We start from the raw sequence: 26,753 nt of genomic DNA, 5'->3' as shown, positions 1-26,753 counted from the left end.
ATATAAAAGTAAGGGGGTGTGCTGCAAAAATGTAAATGTAATGTTTATTTATTTATTTTTTTGAACACACTTTAATGAAAGCGCTTTTTCGGTGAAAGCACTTTCTTTAAAGTGCGTTCGGTGATAGTGGATTTGGACTGTTGAATTTTCGTTCAACAGTCCTAGATCCATTCTGTTATATTTTATGCTACTGAGGACTAGAATCTTCTTTTTGCCTTTTGGCATTATTTGCCCATTTTCACAGTATGTCTTCCCAGGAGACCATCAGTAGTATTCAGTGAAGCAGTGACATAAAACAGGAAGTGGTTTTATTAATTAGGAAATTGACCACTTTAGTCTAACAACTATCACAACAAAGTAAAAGTGGTCGGCAAGTGTCTTGTGGGTGAGAATAAGAATATGACCAATGTGCCAGTCGAAAGTGAAGGAAGCAGTAAGTCTGTTACATTAAAAACAGCATATCATTACACATGTACCTGGCAATGTACCAAAAATAGACTTATGACTTAAATCGCATGCAAGCTTTACAGTAGATACATACTATAGTGGAATGAGTTTAAAAATGCAGATGTAAAAACTTGAGAAATTATTGTTTAAATATAAGTCTGTAACTCAACATTTTATTAATGAATTCATCAAGAACCATAGAGTTCCAAGGGGACTTTGAGTTCTGAAATTTCTGAGTGGGCTTGTTCAAGACTCCGTTCTGCATAAAGATCTTTTACAACTTTTTGATCAGTTCGGTTGTGACTTAATGGAATTAATAACAAAGAACAATGAAAATAATTAGAAAGGATAGGTGATGAAATTGCTAGCCTTAATGATTCTTTTTTCCTGGTAAACAAATGTTAAATAAAACAAATAAAATATTTGAGTCCCGATGGGAATCATACTGATTTATTTTTCAAAGCTGGATTCAAAAATTAAAACAGCATTAATGAGAAAAGAAAAAAGCTACAAATGAATAACAGAAGTGTGAACTGAAATGTGCTTACACAGTGCAAAAGCATCATAGGATTTTGACAAAATTAATAGTTAACAGAACAAAATGTGTTATTGAGAGTTCATCTGTATCAATGGGTTGAAAATTATTGCTAAATGACACTTTCAAATTTCTACCACTGAGATGCTCTGAGAGATTACATTAGAGAATGTCACTTTGGATGGCAAGTGCCTCTCAACAGCTGGAAGAAAAGGAGAGCTACATGATGTACCCAAAGAGGGGGAGGGGGTGAGGGCATTGCAGATCACAAATGTAGTGACATGGGTGGTAGGATCAGATACAATACATATCATTCAAAAAATGATTTTAAAACCTTTACTTGCACTTCACAGACATTGACTAATGTACATTTTAAATTGTTTGAGTGAGGCTTTTCATATATCCTGTCTACTCATATAAATCTGGTAGGGTGACATTGAATTAAAGGGGTTCCTATTACACAATCAAAAATCCCTTTAGGCAAATACGAAGACGTCGAACCGTATTGTGTGAAGTACATAAACACCAAATTTTCAAAACTGCGAATTTCGAAATGTCGATTTGTTTTTGTTGGCCCATCTGCGGTATAGCTCCGTAAGGTAAGTGTGCGATAGATAGGACTTTAGTGTTAGGATTTGGGTTAAGGTAAATGCATAGATAGGTAATGTATGTAAGAGTTAGTGTAGTGTTAGGTGTAGGTTTTTTTTTAAGTGTATGTATGTGTATTATTTATTCTGTTTAGGTGTATGTCTGTAGGGGATGTGTGCGGTAGTTACGGACCTTAGGGCTAGGGAGGGGTTAAAGAGAGTGCATAGATAGTTGTGTTTGTGGGGTTTAGTGTAGTGTTGGAGGTAGGGTTTTGGTGCTTTAGTTTAGGTTAGAAGTAGGGTTTAGTTAGTGTATGTATGTGGTTTATTTATTTTGTTTGGGAAGGTAGTATGTAGCGGGTGGTGGGGTTGGTCAACTATGACATTTCAATATTTTTTTTCATGGTTTAGAGCGTGCGGGATTTTTGCAGTTCGCAGTATAGCAGCCAATGTTTTGGTATTCGTGCATAGGGTTTTTCGCTTTGGTAGTATAGACCCAAATTAAAGTTAGTCATTCATAAATTAAATCTTGCTGTATGTATTAATGACAACTTCGGTACTACAATCTGAGCTGAAATTTTAAGGAAGTGTAGCATGAACAAATGCCTGTTGCACTTTTAGTTTAATGAGTGAAAAAAATTGTGAAGCTGACACAGTAAAATTAAATTCAGGCAATTCAGCAAAAATTGTTATGATGTAATAAGAAATTAAGAAAAAAATGTTGTTAAATGAATTAAAGCAGGACAAATCTGTCAGATTAAAGAAGCCTGACAAATGAGTGAGATTGTATTTATGGAGGTCATTGACTATGCTGCTAAAATGTTGACACTGCTAAAATATATTGAATATCACATTTGTGATATCTTTAAAAGAAGTTGTAGTGGCCTACAAGAAATAGACTTTTAGATGGATAATGTAAAATAACAAGTTTCTTTAGCTGTTACATTACATAAAAACTGGAAAACTGTGTGGATCATTGTACAAGAACTTTGAGGATTTCCAGAATACATAAGAATTTTGAAAATCCCATGTGAGATCTATTGTGGTTGAGAGTGGCTCAAAATTTGAAGATATAGCAAAATCTATTGATTCTAAGTTAAAGAAGGTTGGGGCTGAATGTAAATATATTATTAAGGATTAGTGGCATTTTTTAGCCTCCTTAAGAATGCTTTTCCAAGAACAGGGGCATACTGGGGGCCATTAATCAAATAAATAATGCAAAAGATTTTTTTTCAGCATACCTCATAGTGTTGGACATGAGTGGTTTAAGAAGATGATGATGACATCCAATGAGGAAACAGCTGGAGACGCTCAGGGATTTTTTTTAAAGCAGCTTTATTGAAAACAATACAATGAACAGATCTTTTGAAAGAAATTGAATAAGTAAAATTTTTAAAATGCAATATTTAAAAAAAATAATACAATAACTATAATAGCACAGTAAACTATGTTCACAATATATTGAATAACAGGATCAATTAATTTTAGTTTGGCAGAAGAAAATAAAAACATAGAATAAAAGATTTAAAGAAAAAGAAATGATTACTGCATTAATCATTTATCCAGTTCTTTAACCAATAATTCATGTACATTTTACCATTTGTAATATAATTTTGTATTCCTTGTAGATTTAGATTTGGTAGTTAACATTTCTAACTTAGATATTCTAAGAGAAGTCCTTTAAACTCTTAAAATGAGGGAACTGATGAGGAATTCCAATTTCTTGTAATTACTTTCCTGGCAATGGAAAGTATAGACCAGAGTAAAGAATATTTGTTTTTATTTATACAGTCTGGAACAGGTGTATTGAATAATACAAGTGACTTTGTAAGCATAAAATTGTCTGAAAAAATTGCCTGTAAAAAAGTGTTAACTTCCACCCAAAATTTCTTTCATAATACACAGTCATAAAATATATGATTCCAATCAGCATTTGTTACTGCGTTACATCTCCATCAAACAACATCTTGTTTAGTTATCTTACTCATTTTCTGAGGTATGATAAAAGATTTATGTAAAACTCTCCATGTGAAGATTCTCCATTTAATGGAGGAAGTGGTTTTGCTGGCTGACTGAAGGAAATTAACTTTGTCTTTTTCTGAGGGAATACAACTATTGATTGCTGCAAATGAATTCCAATAGTTATCTGAATATACATCTAGATCTTGTTTAATTGCTTTATAAATATATGATATACTATTTTAACTGGTAAAGTCTTATCTTCTTCTTCTTCTTCTTCTTCTTTCGGCTGCTCTCATTAGGGGTCACCACAGCAGATCATCTGTTTCTATTTCTTCCTGTCCTCTGCATCTTGATCTGTCACACCAACCACCTGCATGTCCTCTGTCACCACATCCATAAACCTTATCTTAGGCCTTCCTCTTTTCCTGTTACCTGGTAGGTTAATCCTTAGCATCTTTTTCCCAATATACTCAGCATCCCTCCTCAGCACATGTCCAAACCAACATAATCTTGCCTCTCTGGCTTTGTCTCCAAATCTACTTGCAAAAAAGCACTAGAGGAGGAAGGCAAAAAAGTCCTTTCTGGTAAAAAAATCTTTATTACCACAACGGCTGGTCACCACGAATACAGTACACTCCAAGGCACAAACGCTATGTCTCCACACCTGCGTTTTCGTTTCAAGCACTTCTTCAGATGCACTACAAATCAATAAATTTTAGCATGCCTTATATATACATAAAATCAGCTCAATTAGCAAATAACCACACCAAATTGGTAATTAATTATCAAATAATTAATACAAATCATATTAAGCCAAACTAAAAAAATTTTTTGTTTAAAAACTCATAATTAAAAACTGTAAACACACTTTTCCTTACCATCAACAACTTTAAAAAAAACCTTAGAACAAATTCATATATATAAATAACAATCTCAACATATTTATAAAGGAAAAACATTAATTAAAATTCTGCCTAGGGATATATCATTTAATCATTGCACATACTCCCTCTAGTGTACAAAAAGGAATATTACACTTATATACAGAGAATTCTTTTATATATAAATTAAATTTAAATTCTAAAAACTACCTTCCTAGATTTATAAAAGAATGTCCTACATATTACTTGATAAGTACGAATTGTTGAACTCTAATAAAACCATTTCTTACAATCATACATTTTCATAAAAATAAAAAATAAAAACAATTTTAAAGTTTATTATATAGGATGTCACTCATAATTTGGCAGCCCTCAATTTCAACACAGGTAGAAGGGATACTACATTATTCAGACCTGGTTTATTATACGATTCCAACTGTAACTGCCACAACAGTTCTTTGTATTCAATCGTATCTTCCCATGGTTCCCCACGAATATCTTTTTTAACTACTTCCAAAACATAGAAATGGAATTCTGCTTCTGAGCATAACCCTTTATGATTAGCCAAAGCATTGTTGGGATTTCCATTCTTAATATCATAATTATGCTCATAAATCCGATTTTTAAGTTTCCGTTTGGATTTCCCAACATAAAAAGCTTGGCATTTTTTACACACAAGCTCAGATATACTATTCCACTTGTATGACAATTCGCATATTCAGTACTTTTTACGAAGATATCCCTACTCTGAATATGAACTGAATCTCGGGCTAGAATGAATGGGCACTGGGGGCAACTACCACATTTGAAGGTCCAAATCTACTAACCTGGGTTGACCCTCTAATATACTTATTCCTAATCCTGTCCAACCTCGTCACAACCAGTGCAAATCTTAACATCTTTAGCTCTACCACGTCCAGCTCTGACTCCTGCCTTTTTGTCAGTGCTACTGTTTCCAACCCATATAACATAGCTGGTCTCACTACCCTCTTGTAGACCTTCTCTTTTACTCTTACTGGTACTCGTCTGTCACAATTCACTCCTGACACTCTTCTCCACCCACTCCATCCTGCCTGTACTCTCTTCTTCACCTCTCTTCCACACTCACCATTACTCTGAACTATTGATCCCAAGTATTTAAACTCATCCACCTTTGCCACCTCTACTCCTTGCATCCTCACCATTCCTTTATCCTCCCTCTCATTCACACACATATATTCTGTCTTAGTCCTGCTGACCTTCATTCCTCTTCTCTCTTGAGCATATATCCATCTCTCTAGAGTCTCCTCCACCTGTTCCCTACTCTCACTACAGATCACAATATCATCTGCAAACATCATAGTCCACAGGGACTCCTGTCTGATCTCAGCTGTCAACCTGTCCATTACCATTGCAAATAAGAAAGGGCTGAGAGCTGATCCTTGATGTAATCCCACCTCCACCTTAAACACATCTATCCCTTGCACTGCAGACCTCACCACTGTACCACTACCCTCGTACATATCATGTACCACTCTTACATACTTCTCTGACACTCCCAACTTCCTCATACAATACCACAACTCCTCTCTAGGTACCCTGTCATATGCTTTCTCTAAGTCCACAAAGACACAATGCAACTCCTTCTGACCTTCTCTGTACTTCTCCATCAACACTCTCAGAGCAAATATTGCATCTTTAGTGCTCTTTCCTGGCATGAAACCATATTGGTGATCACTAATCATCACCTCGCTTCTTAACCTAGCTTACACTACTCTTTCCCATAACTTAATGCTGTGACTGATCAGTTTAATCCCTCTGTAGTTATTACAGCTCTGCACATCACCCTTATTCTTAAAAATTGGTACCAAAACACATTTCGCCATTCCTCCGGTATTCTCTCACTTTCCAAGATTTCATTAAACAATCTAGTTAAAAACTCCACTGCCATTTCACCTAAACACATCCATGCTTCCACAGGTATGTCATCTGGACCAACAGCCTTTCCATTCTTCATCTTCTTCATAGCTATCCTTATTTCCTCCTTGCTAATCCACTGCACTTCATGATTCACTATCCGCACATCATCCAACCTTCTCTCCCTCTCATTCTCTTCATTCATCAGCCCCTCAAAGTACTCTTTCCATCTGCTCAACACACTCTCCTCACTTGTGAGTATGTTTCCCCCATTATCCTTTATCACCCTTACCTGCTGCACATCTTTACTAGCTCGGTCCTTCTGTCTAGCCAATCTGTACAGGTGTTTTCTCTCTCCTTAGTGTCCAATCTTTCATGCAACTCTTCATATGCCTTATCCTTAGCCTTCACCACCTCTCTCTTTGCCATGTACCTCATCTCCTTATACTCCTGCCTACTTTCTATGTCTTTCTGACAATCCCACTTCTTCTTTGCCAACCTCTTTCTCTGTATACTCTCCTGTACTTCCTCATTCCACCACCAGGTCTCCTTGTCCTCCTTCCTCTTTCCAGATGTTACACCAATCACCTTTCTAGCCATTTCCCTTACTAGCTCTGCTGTAGTTACCCAGCTATTCAGTAACTGGTAATTGGTAACTGGTAAAGTATTATAAGTGTATAAAATCAAATATTGGATACATTTGGGTATTGAATTTTTAGCATTTGAAGGGATTAAAATTAACTTATCTAGAATATATTTTCTGAACTCTTGCAAATCTGACCAAAGTAAAGAGTTAAGGTTATATTCATCTATAAGAGCATTAATAGATTTTACCTAATTTTTATTTAACATTTAATGCCAAAACATCAATTGTTTTTTTGTTTAAATAACATTTAGAATGATCTGCAGATAGAATTATACCTTGTACATAGGCAATAGGGAAGATGAGGAACAGCCAATTTTCAAAGATTCTAAACCTAATATATAAAGTTTTTAAAGGCCCTTAGAATTAAATTTATATAAGTAGATTTAAGCATTTGAATGGAATAATTGGGAAAAATAATCTCTCATATTCCATATAAATGAATTATTTATTAACTGTGGTAGATGTTTGTTATTTTCATTTTTGGTATTTTGGGATAAATTTAACATAATTTTCTTCCATTTTGCAAAATACTCTCCATCTATTAGATAATTGTTTTAATAACTTACAAAATTGAATAAAGTTTTAGATTTGGTAAATATATACCTCCATTTTCTCAGCTATACATATGATAGGACAATGCAATTCTAGGTTTTATCAGATGCCATAAAAAATTCTTAATCAGTGTGTTAATTTTTTTAATAAAAGAGCCTGTAGGGGGAATAGAAATAGATTGTATTATGTATAATATCTTTGGAAGCAAAATCATCTTTATAATGGAAAGTTTTTATCCATTGTAAATAAAATCTTGTTCCACTTACTAATTAGAGTCTCTATGGTAGTTATACTTTTACTATAATTTAGGTGTAAGATGTCTTTAATATTGGTTGCAATAATTATACCTAAATATGTTATTTGTTGGGACTGAGGTATATATATTTTTATATTGGTCTTGTATATTATAACTTTTAGAACCAATTTGAAGAATCTGTGTTTTAGAATTATTAAAATTAAGACCAGAACTTTTTTGAAATATATCCATATTTTTAAACAATTCTTGTAAGGTAGGGTTAGTACAACCAAGAGTGATTAATACATCATCATCACAAATTTGGATTTTTGATGTTTCATTACAATTTAACATATATCCTTGTATATTATTGTCATCCCATATTAGGTTAGTCCAAGGTTCCATAATTAATGTGAATAAAAGTGGAGACAGAGGGCAACCTTGTCTGGTTCCTTTTACAATGGGTATGTTCTGGGATATACTTGTACCTATTTGTATGTAGGCTTGACTTTCATTATATAATTGAGTTATGAGATTAATAAAGCTATTAGAAAAGTTTAAGTCTTTCAGTAAGATAAAAACATAATTCCAATTAACTGAGTCAAAGGCACAGTTTATATCTAATCTAACAAGAGTCACATTATTCTTTAAGGCTTTTACTGATTAAATTAAAGTTATTGTTCTTTTGATGTTATCATAAGAAGTTCTATTAATTATAAAACCTGTTTGATCCATACCTACCAGGGATAGTAAAAAATGTTAAGTCTATCAGCATAAATAGAAATGAACATTTTATAGTCTGTATTTAATAACAAAATGGGCCTATATCAAGCAGATTTTACAGGATCTTTATCAGACTTTAGTATGGGGGAAATAAATGTGTATTTCCAAGAGGGAGGTATAATGTTGTTATTTTTAGCTATACTGAATACCGTATGTATTAGAGTTAATGCTTTAGCAGGCAAAACCTTATAGATTTCAGAAATTATACCACCATTACCAGGAGCTTTATTTTTGCTTAAATTTGGTTATTTGATCTTTTACTTTATTAAAAGATATTTGTTTATCTATTAATTTTATGTGTTTCAGATAGTCTGTTCTTTATATTATGTATACAAGATTGAATATCTTTTATATTATTAATTTTATCATTGGTTTGGTTTAAATTAAAAAAAAATTCTCTAAACTCACTTAATATATTTGGTAAATCAGATACCATTTTTGTTGTTGTTGGAGAATAGATTTCTTTAATATGATGAAGTTTATTTAATCTTTTAGTTTTGTTAGCTAGTATATTCATGGATCTAGGATTTATAGAAAAAGTTATAAGTTTATATTTTTCAAGATTTATCATAACTTTATGGTTTAAAATTTCCATGTATTTATTGTATTTATTTAATTCATTCTGTGTTTCGTATCTGGATTCTTTGAAGCATCAAGCCTTAAAGTATCTAACTTTGTTTGTATATCTTGAAGGTCTTTATCCCATGAAACTCTTCTCTTTTTATACCAATCAATAATTTTACCATATAGGTAGGCTTTTAGAGTTTCCCAAATGTATATTTTTGAAGTTCCCTGTGTACTATTAAGTTCAATAAAATTGTGTCCTTCTGCAGTGAAGAAATCAATAAAAATCTTTGAGTTTAATTATATAGGCTGGTATCCTTTTAATTTGAACATTAAATGTGGAGTTTAATATAAAATCAAATGTTATGGAATTAAGGTCCAAAAGGGGGCAAGAAATCACTTTTGAGTTTGATAAGAAATCAGTTAAGTTATTGGAAATCAATACCCTATCTCTTCTTGAATATGAATTATGCCTATGTGAGTAGAATGTATAGAACAATGACTTAGGGTCAGAAAAGTTATTAATATCTTTCATCATGTATAAATCTGAGAATCCATTCAATAATTTATCTATAGTTGGATTTTTTCTTTTACCACTGGTACTAGAGTCTTTTATGTCAGAAATACAGTTAGAATCCCCAGCAAGAGTAATACTACCCTTAGAAAACTGAACTATATGTTCTATATGTTGTTTTACTGTTGTAGGTCTAATGCCAGGAATCCAATACATGTTTATTAATGTCAACATTTTCTTATTGAATTCTATAATAACTGAATATAACATCCCCTTGTTATCTTTGTAGGTGTCAATTATTTTAGGCATAGGTAATGTATCTTTCCATAGTATGGCCACCCTCCCCCCTTTTTTGTGTATGTTCTGAGCTAATCAAAAGTTTGTAAGATTTTGATTCCAGTTTTGTGACATCTTCAGTTAGTATATGAGTTTCTTGGAAAAATATTAACGGAGTATTATGCAATTTAAGATATTTGTTCAAAGATCTTCTCTTATTAGGATTATTTAATCCATTGATGTTTAATGATGTACACTTTAATGATGTCATGAAACGTTAATGTTCTGAATATCTGTTGCTGAATAACACTCCTTTTTTCCCATTTTTTTATAAGTGAATAGAAATTAACTATTAGGATTACAATTATAATTTACACATAAAACATGAAAAACATTTATCCAATGAAATGTGTTTACATCAAATTCAATTTTATAAGATTTGGTGAACATCATAATAACTATTAACAGAAACTTATAACATTCATTAATAACATAGACTCTTTCAAAACCTCCCCTAGAGTTAAAAACTCCTAATTTGAGTGACATCTGCCACCCAAATTGACCATCAGGCTAGCAACAACATTCAACTCTTCCCTGTCTAAATATATATGTTGTTGCATAATTTCACAAACATCCATTAGAATTGTATATACCAAATCAAGAGCTAAAGTAAATCAAATGTAACTGTTTCATTTTAAATTTTGTCATATGAATTCAACATATCATAAATACCAGACATGTATTATATAATAATGCAAAAATCATAACTAATTTATATGTAATGGACTGTTATAATAATTAATAAGTAGACTAATCCCCTGTCTCTTTATGTATTGTGCCAATATCTAACAACATTATTTCCCCATCTCCATGTATCTTTAAGACCTTTAGTAATCTGAAAGTACTTCTAGATTTGTCAGAATATATCAAAATACTAGTTTATATGGTAAACATCTGCATCTGAGACTATACTGTATGTAGCAAAATATAGACATATAGAATATATTATGTTTCAGTCATTACTTATTTATTTTCTACCTGTAATAGAATTATTTTCATTTCTGATTTTTGTGTCTTGTAAAAAAATATTAACTTCTGTTTAGGTGTCATAAAACTTTGTATATATTAATTTCCTTTCTTTTTCCTTTCTTCTTTCATAAATACTTTAATGGTGTTAGTATATATGCTGTATGTTTTTGTACTAATCAAAAGAGGCTTGAATTACATAAAATAGAATAATAAATAAAAGTGTAGAAACATAGGGGTATAAATGTATGAATAATGCTCTGCTTATGCATTCTCATAAATGCTTTTAATAATAACAATTATATTATACTGGTTACTTAGCTGCAGTTCATTCATTTGACCTGTAGATGGCATCAGAGACCGTCTACTCACGCTATTATCCAGCTCTGCGAGAGTTCTCAGCACAAAGTTCAGACCGCAAATAGCTTCATGGAAACAACACTTTTTTTTTCTTGCTTTCTGTTGAGGCAGTCGCAGTACAAACAAGCAGCAGAGTAATTCAGTAGTTCGGATGCACAAGACCAAGGAAGGAAAACTTTTGCAGCTATTTTCTTCTTCCTTTTTTTTTTATTTTTTTTTTTTTGTAAGCCACAGACTATCTCACGGCAGGACCAAGAAACACAAAGCAGATAAAATAAAAAGGCAACAAAGGGAAAAAGAGCCAACATGAAACAGTGCAAAGCCAAGAAACTCCATCTCTCATGCCCAGCAAACCACTAGACCACCATGAACACACCAGACCCTTCATTTTAACAACACTATACTATATGCTTGTCATACCAATCAATATAAAGCTTGCACAACTGCAATCGAATTATGAAGACAAGTGTACACAATGTAAGGGTTTAAGTGTGTGAAAAGTGCTTTGATTATGGACATTCATAAATGTTTAAATATAGCAGACATGACAAATATGTTATTTAGATGCAGTTTTTCAACGAAGCTATAGATGGCATTAGTGACCATCTATTCTATTATTCAGCTTTTGTAAAGCTTCTCAGCCCAAGGTTCAGACTATAAATGTTTCCATGGAACTTATACTTTTTTCTTGTTTTCTGTTGTAGCAGCTACAATGTCCAAGGCTGTTTAACAGATCAGCTGCATGAGTTTGGGGAGGGAAAACATTTACAGATTTTCACTGAGAAAACTGTTGATTAGCTTGTTGGAAAACCGGGAAACATAAAACGAACAATAAGAGAGACATAAGGGAGGAATAAAAGTAATATAAAGCATTAAAGGGCCAATAAACTCCATCTCCCAAACCCGGTAAACCACTAGACCACCACGAACATATCATTCTATACAAAATCCTCCATTCCTTCACAACCAACAGCAAAGAGGAAAATAGAAAGAAAAACAAAAGAAATAAATTAAAACCTCTCCATAAATATTTACATTTCTAAAATAAATATCAAATGAATTACTTCAAAACATATTAGGTCACTAAAAGGGAGAAAAGATAAACTTTTCATATGTCTATTACCCGAAATAACACCATATTCCAACAGCAGAACAGGAGATGGGAAACATAATTATTAAAGCAACAATATGGCAACAATATCATTAAAGAGTCTCTCTTCACAGAGAGGCAGGGAAATAAAACAACAAACAGTTAAAAACAAATAAAATAGATTCTATTGTAACAAAGACTCTCATTTTCGCATCTATAAGTCTCCGTATCTACTATAGTTCCCCAAAATACCATAAATTTCAGTCCCAAACATATGGAGCATTTGTTATAACAGACAACAACCACTATATAAAGATAATAAATAAATGAATAAATAAATAGCTTTTACTTGTTATAGAAATTGAACTAGAATAAACTAAAGTCAATAATAAACTATAAAATACAATTAAAAGAACTATGTACTATAAAAAAAAATTTAAACAACAAAGACTAACCTATTGAACCATTTCCACTTCCCCAACTTCTAGGATAATTTTTAAGACTTGGGTAAGAAAAAGCCATAGTAAAATAGCTTAATAAGTCACTTATTTTTGAGCTTCTCTTTATGTTCAGAAGTCTTCCAGGAATTGTTATCAGCATTGATTTTAAGGCTGGCATTTGCCCACTCCATATCCTCTATTTTATCAAGCAGTTTTCTTGTTTTGACAAAGGTAATGGCAGAGTCTATGTCATCAAATATTTTTGGGCCATCTTGAAAAAATATTTTTAATCTGGCAATAAATAATAGGTGTGTCTTTATTTTGGCTTTCTTTAGTTCTTTTATCATTGGCAAAAAAAGCTTTCTTTTGGCAATTACAGAAGATGAGTAATCATTATCAAAGCGTATGACATTTTCTTTATATTTGATAGGAAATTTAGCCCAAGCAGTCTTTAACACTATCTCCTTGTCATGAAAAGATAAAAACTTCACTATAACAGATTTAGTAGAATTAGATTTACCTTTTATGCAGTAGCCAAGGATCTGTGTGCCCTTTCTATTCCATATGAGAGAGCTCCGGAGAGCTGTAGTACATCAGGGAGCCAAGATGTTAAGAATTTTTCCATATTACCTTCTTCGACATTATCAGGCAAACCAAAAAGTCTAATATTATTTCTTCTTGATCTACTCTCTAGATCATCATTTTTTGTTTGTAAAAGAGTATTTTGCTTTAAAAGAAAGTCTATATTGTGCTCACCTTCCTGAATTCTAGTGTCCATATCATTTAGTGAAGTGTCTATCAGTAATCCATCTCTTTTGCTATTTAAGGTCTTTGTGTAATATTTCCATTTGCTGGGAACATTTTTCTTTGAAATTATCCAGTTTCACATCCATTCTGTCAATCTTTGCTGTCAGTTCCTGAATGTTAGTTAATAGTGACTGAAGTTCTTTCTTAATAGTTGTTTCTTGAAGTGTAGATTTGGAATAGTTCATCATGTAGTCTGAAGTTCAGATATTTTCTCTAATACTTTTTGACAGGAATAAATAAAAAAAATTGCCAACATTTTTATATAATATCCTAAAGAATGATTACTAGAATCTAAATATATATAAAAAACAAAATTAGGATAGATATACTCAAAAAATCTTGTCATAAATATTCTGTAAGGACAGAGCAGAGAAAAAGTGCTGTTACTCAGTGCTCATCTTGGCAACGCCCAACACTCAGGGCTTTTGACAAGCCACCAAACTAGTTTTCATAGGTTCATAGGTTCATAGATTTATACTAGGCTATCTGCCCTAAGGCATTTACAAGCCTAGCCCAAAGTTATGTGGCTTACGCCACCCCTTATGTTAGAAATAATGTGCCCATTAGTTTGTTGTGCCTCTGTCCAGGAGTGACACAGAGATGATTCCCGGGGTAAACCTACGATTTCCCATCCACCAGTCAAGATTTCTCTTGAACAGAGCCAGCGAGGTGCTCTGCCTCACATGGACTGGGATTTTATTCCACAGCATGGAGAGTCTCTGGGTGATAAATCTATCCCTCCAGCACATCCTATTTATATCCCTGCTAAGGTTTAAGTCACTTGCTCTAGTGGTTCTGGTGGATTTGGATTTTTTGAGGTGGAGCATGTCCATTAATTCCGAGTTGGTCATGGCCTTGTATGTCAGGCACAGGTCACCTCTGAGCAGACGGTATGCAACTGAATAGAGTTGGAGTTTCTTCAGTCTGGCAGTATATGACAGGTTTTGGAGTCCCTTTATCCTTTTGGTGAGGAACTTTTGGGGTCTCTCCAATTGCTGCAGGTGTCGGGTGAGATACATCCCGAATGGGGCATTGTACTCGATCATTGGTCTGATAAGTGAAGAGTACAGGGGAACAATGACCTCACTTGATCTGGATGTGAATCCCTTCATGATCAGATGGGCAATGTAGAAGGTCTTAAGAACCACTTTAGCAACATGAGTGTCAAACGAGAGGCCACTGTCAACCTGGGTACCCAGGTCCCTGATAACCTCTTCTGTGCTTAGTGGGTTGCCAACTATATGGTAGCTTGGGGTTACTTTGTTTTTTCCGAAGGGTATGACTATACACATTTTTGCGTTTAACTTCAGGCCATGGCTCTGGCACCAGCTATCAGTTTCCATGAGACCCCTCTGAAGGATGTCTGTGTCCGATGTACTATCCACTATGGCACCCAGTTTGCAGTCATCCGCAAACTTTGTCAGCCATAGTCCTCCTATGTTTGCCTGTACTTCTGAGAAGTAGATGCCGAACAATAGGGGGCCAAGGACTGAGCCCTGTGGGACACCACTTGTAACCGGCTTGGAGTCTGACATGGCTCCAGCAACTCTAACCCTGTGGGTTCTGTCCTTTAGCCAGTTTGCAACCCATCTTGTGACGTATGGGTTTACATTTAAGCTGGTAAGTTTCTCTATGATACCCGAGTGGGGTATTGTGTTGAAAGCTTTTGCAAGGTCAAGGTAGGCTGTATGGACTGCCTTTCCCTCATCAATGGCCTTGGTAACTGTTTGAAGAAGTCGACCAAGTTCAAAAGGCAAGATCTGCCCTTGACAAAGCCAAACTGGGTTGGGTCCAAGGTCTGCAAGTCCCCTATGTCCTTGTTTATGAGTTCCATTATGATCCTCTCCATAGCTTTGCAGACCAGGCTTGTTAAGCTTATGGGGTGGTAATTACCAGGGTCCGTAGAGGCACCGCCTTTGTGGAGTGGGACCACAGTTGCCGTACGCCACTCCTTGGGCACATATCCTGTGGTAAGGCTAAGATTAAACAGCTGCCTTATGTGCGGGTTTAGTTCTTCATTGAGTTCATGTAGCACACAGCCGGGGACACCATCCGGTCCCATTGATGCTGTGTTTTTAGCTTTAGAGAGCAGCTTTCACCTGCGCATTTGAGATGTCTGGGAGGCTACACTCTGTTGGGATAGTTATCTCTCCTTTTGGGTGGGGGGGGTGAAGTTTGCGCTGAACCTGTCTGCCAGTATGTTGGCAATGTCTGTGGGTTCAGTGATTTTTGTATCATTTTGGACTAATTCTGAGCATATCTGGGAGTTTCCACCCAGGTTTCTGACATAGCTGAAGAAGGCCTTATGATTGTCTTTTGAATCTATGGCAATTTTTTTCTCAAAGTTGGCCTTGGATGATTTTATGAGGGATCGTAGTTTCTTGCTAGTACTGATCAAATATGCCTTCCCTTTTTGGGATTTTGCTCTATCATGTAATAGCTTTCTCCTCTTATTGTAAAGTTTGTTTATGGCTGGGGTCCACCAGACTGGACGTTTGCCCTTGGTGGAAAGAGTCTTGGTTTTATTTGGGATTGCCTGATCCATGCAGTCCTGAAGGTGTTCATAGAAGGCATTTGTAAGGGCTTCCGCAGCTTGGGTTGTGGTTTCCATTGGCTTGGGGGCCTTGAAGGATACCACACCTGTCTTGATTAGTGTGAAGTTTGCTTAAGAGAAGTTCTTCACTGTGGTCTTTTTTGTTTGGGGTGGGGGCAGGATGTGGATTTCTAGTGAGATTAGTTTATGATCTGATCTCACCAAAGAGGGATATACTTCCGGTGTGGAGCATTTTGTCCCCATGTTTGTGATGATGAGATCTAGTATATTTTCTCCTCTTGTGGGGACGGTGACTAGTTGTTCCATGGCATTTGAATTTATGAACTCCAGGAACCTTTGGGCTAGAAAGTTGGGGCTTGAGTAATGTTCCCAGTCTATATTCGGGTAGTTGAAGTCACCCAATATGATGGTGTTTGGTGATACATTTATACCCTCCAGTGTCTTCAGGAAGGCTGTGTGGGTTTCCTGAGTTTGAGAGGGTGGCCTGTAGCATGCTACAAATTGTAGAGCAGTTTTGCCTATGGTTAATTGCACCTGGATGGTTTCCGATGCTTTGTGTGTAGCCACCAACCTGGAGGTGTGGGTATCCTTGATGAATATGGATACACCCCCTCCTTTTGTGGTATGGTCCGGGTTTTGGGGCCGGAACGCATGATATGAGGTAAAACCTAATAGTGCCGGGGTGCTCTCAGGAGCCTTGAACCAGGTTTCAGTCACAGCACAGACATCGATGTTCTCCATACTGAGAAGGGCCTCGAGTGCGTGCATTTTGAGATTTAGACTTCTGGCATTGAGCAGCATTACCCTTAGTTTCTTCCCATTTTTGTTTTCTATGGTGGTAGGTTTAGAATTTGAACCTTGCCTAAAAAAGGCACTATGGGGGTGGCAAGAGCCTTAGCCAATATCCAGAACCCCAGGGCTGACAGGTGCAAGCCGTCCCTTGCAAAGCAGCGTGGCTTGTCAAGCATGTCATCCCAAGCAGACAGACACTGGATCCCCTTTGAATGACACCAGAAATTAAGCCAATTGTTAAAGCTGATCATCTTGTCACTATATTGTGGCATCATTCGTGGTGAAGGAAGGATACTGCTCAGGGTCAGGGTCATACCTGCCTGGGCTACATAATCAGAGAGCTCCTCTATGTCTCTTTTCATGTAGTCCAGGGAGGTACGTCTCAGGTCGTTCACACCAGCATGGACAATGACTGTGTCATACTTGTACTTGCCGTGGAGTGACCTGAGTGCTTGTGTTATGTGGCGGATTCTAGCACCCGATAGGCAGCTTACCATGACCTTCTCCTTGTTCAGCCTGGTGAGTGGGACGTCAGTGTGTCTGACTATGGAGTCACCTATGACAAGTATGTTTGGTGTTGTATTTGGCCTTAAGGGCAGTGACTGCTTTGCACACTGATTTTGTTTTTTATGTGTTGTTTGTGTGGTGTCTTGAGTTTGCAGTTGCTTGGGTGTCTGCTTTGGAGGCCTTTGCTGTTTAGGTAAATTTTTACTCAGAGCCTCCGAGTATGTCTTAGTGTGTTTATGTGTTTGATTCAGTGGTGTGGTTGAGTTATGTGAGACGTGTATTGTGGTGTGTGTAGTTGCCTTCTCCTCCTGCCTGGTCTTACCAGTCCTGAGTTGAGAGAGCTCAGCCTCCAGTTTGGCTAGATAGCTGCATCTCTCACAAGTGTTAGTGTTATGTGGGAGGAGGAGAGGGTTGTCCGTGTACATGAGGCAATTGTAACATTGCCTCAGAATTCCCAGATTCACCAACTGGGCAGGAGAGGACGCCAGCATCTGACCCTTCGACATGCTAGAAAGAATTATGAGTGGGTATGAGACAGAAAAGTAGAGGGCTTAGCAGGGAAGTGGGCACTCCTGGGGGGTTTTGCAAGTGAGGGATTTGTATAATATAGGAGTGCTTGACCTGCAAAGAAAATGCTTATAAGACAAGGGATATGCTTTTAAGACAAGTGCTGAGCTTTGTGAGAAGAAAAAGCAATTAGGAACAAGTGCTGCGCTTTTTAGTGATTGTGTAAACTGTTTAGGTTCCTAACAGAGCAGTTCTAAGGGAAAATCAAAGAACAGACTTTATAGAGCCAGAAAAAGTTTAACCTTGTTAAACCAGCGCTGCCCGATGCTGCTCTTGTGGCAACTCCGCGCTAAATCGCGCTAAAGCATGTTAAGGCGTGCTTGATAGCAGGGGCTGGAAAGAAGCAGGAATAGACCCAAAACAGACAATAAAACTACAGTTTCAAGTCAGTAACCACTCCTACGGGGGGCAGGGAAGCTGCTCAATGTTATTCACTGCCACTGATCAACAGAGAGACGTTCCTTTAGCCCAAGCAAAAATGGCCTCACAGAAACTTACAAACAGTTCAGGAAACAGCAAGCCTGTAACTGAACTTTTTTAAATCTCAGGAAAGTGGGAAAAAAGCAAGATTTTTTTGTTTGTTTTTGTTTTTTCAGAGATAGCAGAGGTTCACGGGTTATATACAGTGCAGTAAATGACCCCACACAAGAGTGCTAGGTCAAGGACAGAAAATATGCAAGTTTTGAGAAAAAAACGATTTAAAATTAAGTGAAAACAGGAAATTCAGTAAACAACTTTTGGTTGTGCTCTAAATACAGCTACTAATGCAGAAATCAAGTTTAACAAGCCAGAAAATGCTCAAACTAGGCAGCTATGACAACTTTGTGTATTTTGTGGAGGAATAATTTCAGCAAATTAGAAGAGTAGCTATTGATGCTACACTCCCATTTATGCAAATGTGGTACTATGAGTTTGAGAAAAGGTCTATTTTTAATTCAAAATACCATTATTTTTGGTTAAGTTATTATTGATTTTGTATGATACACCTTTGTAATTTGGAAGGGAGGTAAGAAATCATGGATTGAATTAACAAACTTTTTTTGAATGAATCAACCCCTTTATAAGGTTCAGTTATCAATATTCTTATGCCAGTATCCATTATTTGGATATTTGTATAACTACAAACAAGGACAGCAACACATTAATCTCCAATATTTTCTAAAAGAATATATTTCCAACTCATATTTATATTTTCAGAATTGTCATTGTTACTAGTAAAAATGTAGTCTAGTTAAGGGGTAAATTGTATATTTTTCCAAATTAGTGTTCAAAACAGTGGGCCAGATTTGCAAAAGAGTTGTTCTCAGTATACTTCTTCCTTGATTCTGAATGACCTACTCTCAGTGTAAGTGACTTACTTCTGTGTAAGGCCTATCTATAAACAGGCTTACTACAGGAACCAGATTCCAAAACACATGCTCTCAGTTTGCATTCAGTGTAAGTGATCTTTTGGAATCTCGGCCAGCATGTTTTTTATCTAGTTAGAGGTTTTATCAGGCATGTTAAATGATATACCCAAATAGCTTGCATGAAAAAAATACAAAATTAAGTACTGGAGGGGTGATGAAAGTCTGCCCTGGAAAAAAAGGGAATAGTAATTTTAATAAAGCAATGGTTTTAGCCTTATCCATCGATAGCAAGACTATCAAAGACATCATAATAAAAAATGAATATTTTTCATACTTTAATAGTATAAAGAAGATTGCTGTGGAAACTCCACTTTTTATGCATAAGAACTTCTGTACTTTAAAAAAATCTGTTTAAAAATGCTGATAAGAACAGGGTGTCACAAAATATGGGCAATATGTATACTAGTAAATGTGGGGTGAGTGGCTAGTGTAATTACATCAATGCTGACAACATTGCAGACATTTTACAAGTAGATCAACCCCTATTAAAATCTAGATGCTATAATTGTGAGAGTAAAGGAGTGATGTATTGGACTTTGTACTTTATCTAAAGTTTTTTTATATAGGGAAACCAGAACGATTAAAGATTAAGATTTAAGGGGCAGGATCTATGTACACAATTATAATATTCAAAAGGGTGACAAAAGTCATCCTTAGAAAGCATGCCCAACTTTGTCCCAATTTTAATAAGCTTGTTTTTATGACAGTAGACAAAGTTATAATAGATCCTGGAAGGGATGTTTGGAGACCATTAGATTCAAAATAATTATTCTGGCAACTGAGGTTGAATGCTGAACACCCCTCACAATCTACATTTACATATTAGTATTCACAGTCTCCCTCCTACACCTCCTATACTTTCTTCAATTACATTAACATGTCCACTACCATTAAGCACTGTCAAGACTGGAAAAATGTACCATACTACTCCTATCTTTCTAACTCCGTATGAACTAATCTAAACAGCACAGGTATTCTTCCAATTCAAACTTGAAGAATGGCATTGTGCAAATATCCTATCACTGAGGCAGTGACACTGTATCATGTTAAAAGTCTTGTCAAATTTATAATTTTGTGTGAAGCGTTATCAAGATAAGCATGCAATGTATTCACTATATACTTCTGTGTACTAATTTTGCTTATAAGTCTTTGTGTGATGTGTTATTATAGTTAAACTATCACTGTATACTTATATATTGTAGTTTGCTTGTAAGTCTTGTCATTTTCTAAAATTGTGGAGCTTTTCTTCACGGGCCTCAGCTGAAAATGGGTCTTGTGACCCAGTTGGACTATCCTGTTAACAAATGTCAAACAAATAAATAAATAAATAATAAACACAGTGTTCTGAAATTAAAATGTAGCTGGATTGTAAATTAATGTTTCTTTAAAATGAATTTTAGATGTGTGTATATATTTGTTATTTATTCACAATGCAGTTTTAAATTATATTCAAACAATTTATATATTTTTTATTTCTACATGAATTTGAGAAAGTCGGCCATTTGACAGAAAGTTTGACTATCATATAACTTTGGTTTGTATTTAAACAATTGATTCTATGGGATCATTATTCTGAAGAAGTCCATTTTATGGATGAAAGCACTAAATTATATGTTCCTATATTATTGTAGCTCACTAATCCTGTGGTATGACTGGGGAGTCTAATGTTGCTTGGTTATTTATGCTATTATATTTTATCTTAACGTGGACTGGATTCTTCCTTTTGAATATTTCATATGTGTTGCTTTACTGACATTTTTTTTTATCTTTTTTCTACTTTTCCAATTGAAATGTGTGTGTACCAACAGTGACACATTATTCATTTTTCTACTCTAGTTATTATTTATTTTTATTTATTTATTGATATTTGTTAAAAAGGTTAGTCCAACTGAGCCATGGGCCCATTTTCAGTGGAGACCTGAGGAGTAAAGCTCCAGAAGTATTACATATTTTTACAATAAAAATCAAATGCAAAAAAAAAAGAGTAAACAATTAAAACCACCATGAGACATAATAGGAAAATCAACAGTTATAGAATATCTGTACATAGAGTAGGTTAAATAATTGACAGGTCTGGAGAATATCACACATGAAGTACATACAAATAGATAAACCATTCAATCAAAATTTGTTTTAAATAAAGATATATGTGAATATATATGCTACGGAAGTGAGGGGAGAGGGAGGTATAAAGGTATATGAGGATATTATTATGACACATTCTTATGATTTTTTTCCATGAGGTGCACTGGATGTTAATAATTGAATGAAAAATAAATCTAACTTACCAAGTATTTTAGATTATTATAGTCTAGTGACTACTGAATGAATTCATATCATCATCATGGTTTCTATATTGAATCTAGATTTTCTTCTTTACACCAAATCACAGAACAGCGATTAAATTTTAACAAAGCACAGTCTTACAATGGTAAATTATACCATTTCATTTTACTGTAGAAGTAATTTCACTTGTTTTGATGTTTGGATTAAATGTTATGCTAATATGCACAGTATCTACAGCATCTCTAAATTCTGCTGGGTTATTCCAAACTCCAGTTGAATACCTGAACAGTGATTACTTGTTTGGTTGCACATGAAAACAATATAGGCCTCAAGAAAGGATTTTTTTTATCTGAGACGCAATACTGTTTTCTATTTATTTATGGTTTCATTTAAAAAATTAAAACTCACCATCACATGATTCACAGGCAAGGCATTTAGTGACATAGTTAATGTGGTCCATATATTCTCCACCTATGCAGTCTTGGCATTCTGTCTTGGATGTTGCTGTGCAGTCTGATTTTTTAAATGTTCCTGTACAATGAAAAATAGAAACTGAATCAAGTATACACCAAAAAGACATTTAAGTTTCATTATGCTATATGAAAAATCACAATCGGATTTAAGGTTGTGTTTCAAGTTTGCCCTCTGTGAATTTTTCTTATTTTAGTCAAGTTGCTGCCTGTCTGAAAACAGACAGCATACTAAAATACATGAAATCAGAAAACAGTAGTGATGTATTAATAAGAGTAGGACAAAAATGGGACTTCAGTGTGTTCTTTATTCAGAACTGTAAGAATGTGTTGTACTGAACTGAACATGTAGACATGTTATCTATATGCATATAGCATACAATGTTGGGCTATATAGAACAAAATATAATAAGTAGGAAAGGAAAGTACTACTACTGCTACATAAAATATTAGTAAACATCCCCAGGAATATATTATGCAGACTTAAGACAAGAGCTGTATGAGAATCTAAGCTAAATGAGGACTGATGAAGGCAGCAGAGATGTTACCTGACTGTTATAAATGTAACGTGCTTGGAGGAGACCATGTAAAATAAGTGAAGATATGATGGAGCTGTAACCACAACTGGCAGTAAGGGGAGGCTACAAGAACATACGTCTTTCAAGTGAAACCTATTTTGTAAGATTAGTGAGTTCTGGACTGAGTTAAATAAAATGCATTGTAGAAGAAATATAAGATTTTTTAATAGGTTGTAGAGGAGTGCAATAAACTAGAAAGGTAATCAGTGGTTTAAAACATGAGCAGGAATTTTGTTGACTATTACAAATATAATTAAAGCTAAAAAAGACAAATTTAACATGATTCAACTTTAATGGGGCCAGTTATGTTATAAGAAGTAAGATGAAAGCTTTTTCTTCTACTACAGTGTTAGTTATCAAGCTAGTTGTTTATGTAGCAACCCTATAATCATTTGAAAATCAATACTCTGCATTTTTATTCTTATTTCACCTAAATGTTATTTATTTGAAACAATAAAGCAATAAAACTAACACTGTATCATGCTTATTAACTTTGAGTATACTGTAAAACTAAAAAGCAATTTAAGTTTATATTTTTATAAATATTTATTCAGGTAATATATATTATAGGAATAGTCACTTAGAGTCTATTTTAAAAGCTTGCAGTTTAACAAAAAATATGAAATAGCATTAAACAAGTTAAAAATGGCATTCAATGGAAATGAGTTATGAAATGGACATATTTGTGAATATTTCATTTAAATGTACAATCATTCCAAAACAGGGCATTATTTCTAAGGACAAATATCTATATTTATATCTATGTTGATATGTATATATCTATATCTATATCAATGTATCTATATCTTTGCAGTTGATCATTCTTTTTACATCTAAATTAAAACAATAGCTTACAAAAAGAGCGAAATGATATGCAATGAAAGACATTTTTCATTTTTGTTTTTTTTTTTAATTAAAGTCAATAGCCTCTTCCACTTAATACTTCCCATGTCTTAATAATGCATCATTTGTTCACTGTTAACAGTCTAGTTTAAATGCTTTATTAAACAAAGTGCAATGCAATGCATACAGCATTGTAGATATCAAGAGGCATATGATTTTGTAGTTTTCCTAAATGCAAGAGGGATACAATTTTGTGGTTTTACTAAATCTTTTTATTGTGTGTTTCTTTGAGTATAAATTCCCCATTTCCTTTTTCTCCTGAAGTTACATTTCCTCAGTGATATTTATTATTATATGAACTGGAGCATATGGTCACAGCCTACATTGCCTGCATTAAGAGCGGGTAGTTTTCCCTACCCCTTGGTAATTAGTTGAAGCAGTATATTCTTCTACTCATGCTTAACGTTTCTATTAAGATACTATTAGCCGGAGAAGACATTGCAAAGCAATGCATTTTAAACTGTTTAAACAGTGTTGCAATTTATATGCATGAAGAGATGAAGCAAAGTTTATATAATTGTTTGCTTCAGGGTATTGTTAAAATGATCCATATCATATGCCCTTGACTCCAATAAGGACAAAGTTCTAATGCCATGTAGTATACTATCATTTTAACCCCAACCAAGAATACAACAGCATAAGCTATAAAACTGCATAATAAAGGAGATTTCCAAATTTTACCAGACTTGCTGGTCATACAGAGTAATTTAGGTCTTAGTGTACAGTGGTTTGAAGGATGATTCTGTAAACTTGCTTTAATGTAGCAAAAGTTAGAAGAAGGAAAAGTGAATGAAGCTGTATCTGTAAATGCTAACTGTAGCATAATGCCAGTATATTTAAGCTTCAGATTATAAGAAAGATTCCATGTAGCAAAGCATTTATGCAGCTTGGTGTATTTTTAAAGGTGTCTGGAGAGTAACAAGACTCTAGAAGGTGGGTAGCAATGTGGTATATGACCTAGCTGTAAAACATTACATAGAAAATGAGCTCTCTTCAGATGAAAAACATACAGAAGTGTGGAGATATTACAGAGCTGAAGAAATGAATGGTATTACAAAAATTAAAACCACCTTACTCAAATGCATCATTTTGCATGCTTAAGGTCCTAACTGTATTCAGTTCATAAAAGGAATAGTGCTATTTTTGCACTGCACAAGGATGGACACACTGCAAACATATCACATTCAAGGTACATATACAATGAGCTGCAATATTCACAGCCATGTTCAAGATGACAACGAGTTCTGTTTGCAAATATTGCTTGGGATGACATAACATGTGCTCCTTCTTCCTCAGATATATTTGTATTGCATGCACTTTGTCTGTCCAGAGGGTGTTTGGTCATAACACTCTCAAAGTCCATCTTGTCATAGCATTCTCTGGATCATAAGGCATGATTTGATAACTACCATGCTAAATTGCATTGGCTATAAATTCTAACTGCTAGATAATGCCATGATCCCATCAATTGATATTATACATTTACATGTGTGATGATATTCTAATCATAGACATTGAACTTGATGACAGTTTTTGATAATACAGTGTGTCATTACTGGTCACTTTGTAATTGCACTACTATTGTGTTAGCACAATTTATTTATTTATTGTTCTTACTTATCCATTGCTGACTGAGTTGATCCCAGTAGGCTAGTAGCCTCTTTTCAGAGAGTTCCTGAGTTGTTAGTTTATATTACTAAGGGAAATGAGGCCACAGCATCAGGGAAATTCCCATACTGTATTTGTTGTGAGGGGGAAAGTGTTTGTGGTTGCACCTCCTGCTTCTTTCCCTTGCATGGAGGCTGCTATGAGAAACTCTGCAATAATTGAGGGAGAAGAGATTTGTTCTGTTAGTGATAACAGTGTTCTGTTTGTCAGAAAGAAAACTGTTGAGAAGCAAGTGGATAGCACAAATAGTCAGCTCTCAGATGACTTTATACTCCAGGATTTTAATGAAGGTGCTGTAACTGAAATTGCTTCTGGTGGTTTGCTGTTTGGTTTATTGACCAAAGGTGATTCTTGAGAAGAGTCTGATATTTTGTGTTCATATATGATGAAAAAAGTTTTTCAGGAAGGACAGTGAGTTGGGCAGAAAGGAAATGAGTCCTGAGTTGGATGCACATAAGATTACAGGTGGGATGTAATATGGAAAATCATATGCTGATGCAGTTGGAAGGAAAAAGGTGCTGCAAACTTTATTAAAAAGAAAAAAGTTTGTTGTTCAGATAAGAAAGAAGAAGGAAGAAATAATAGAAAGATATTCTGTATGGGTAATTTAGTGTTACCTTTGGGGTTTGAAGCACAAGGCATTAGATGTTTGATTCATCTGGGGAAAAAGACATTTTGCAATGTAACAATTGAGACTGAAGACTTAATGGAAAGGTTTTTGTTAAATTGTGAAAAAAAGGCTGTTACCCATGGAATGAATTTATATTTTCCAGGAAAGGGATTCAATTAAAAAAAAGTTTTTTTGTTCAGTTTTGTACTGATGAAATTGAGGTAAAAAATTGTATTTTCCATTTATGTGTTATGCAGTTCCCAATATCATGAAAGTTAAAGATGAGAGAGGTATTTGGAATGGGAGGGGGGTGGGAAGTGGATGTTATTTTTAAATATGAAAAAATATATGATAAAGCATTTACTAAGTGTAATATGTGTAGTTGGTAATACAGGTGCAATTAGGTAAAAGTGGCTGCTAAAAACATTTTTTGTGGAGATTTCAATCATCTGATAAATGAGGGCACAAAAATAAGATGTAATCAATGCTGGGGGAAAGCATCATATGATGAATAAATATAAAAAGGAATGTAAAATATGTAAAAGTAAAGGACATTTTTGGTTTGATTGAAAAAAGAATAAGCATTATAATGTTCAGCAGGAAGATGAGGAAAGTATTGTAATATCTGAAAATAATGAGAAAATAGAGGAAAAGGATGAAGCAATAAAAGATGACCTAGATAAAAATGTTATAATTCAGGAGGATGAAGGTAACTGAGCTGACAGTGTTGAAAATAAAGAAGAAATTAAAAATGATAGGTCAGATATTTGTGAAGGGAGCGTAAAGGATGCTAGGAAAAGAAATATGA

At 34.6% G+C, this 26,753-nt stretch overlaps 1 protein-coding gene across 1 annotated transcript in view; it reads right to left on the bottom strand.

The window, feature by feature from the left end:
- LOC122807988 overlaps positions 1-26,753 on the bottom strand; it is a 163,212-nt gene that overhangs the window by 124,003 nt on the left and 12,456 nt on the right. The window contains exon 2 of the mRNA XM_044079007.1: positions 22,125-22,247. Within this exon, the coding sequence (XP_043934942.1) occupies positions 22,125-22,247 (123 nt within the window). The remainder of the gene's footprint in view (positions 1-22,124; positions 22,248-26,753) is intronic.

The sequence above is a fragment of the Protopterus annectens genome, chromosome 8.part0 (assembly GCF_019279795.1).
Source record: "Protopterus annectens isolate FY-2018-M chromosome 8.part0, PAN1.0, whole genome shotgun sequence".
Taxonomy (NCBI): domain Eukaryota; kingdom Metazoa; phylum Chordata; order Ceratodontiformes; family Protopteridae; genus Protopterus; species Protopterus annectens.
The sequence above is the reverse complement of the archived record's forward strand: the minus strand, read 5'-3'. Positions and strand labels throughout refer to the sequence as shown.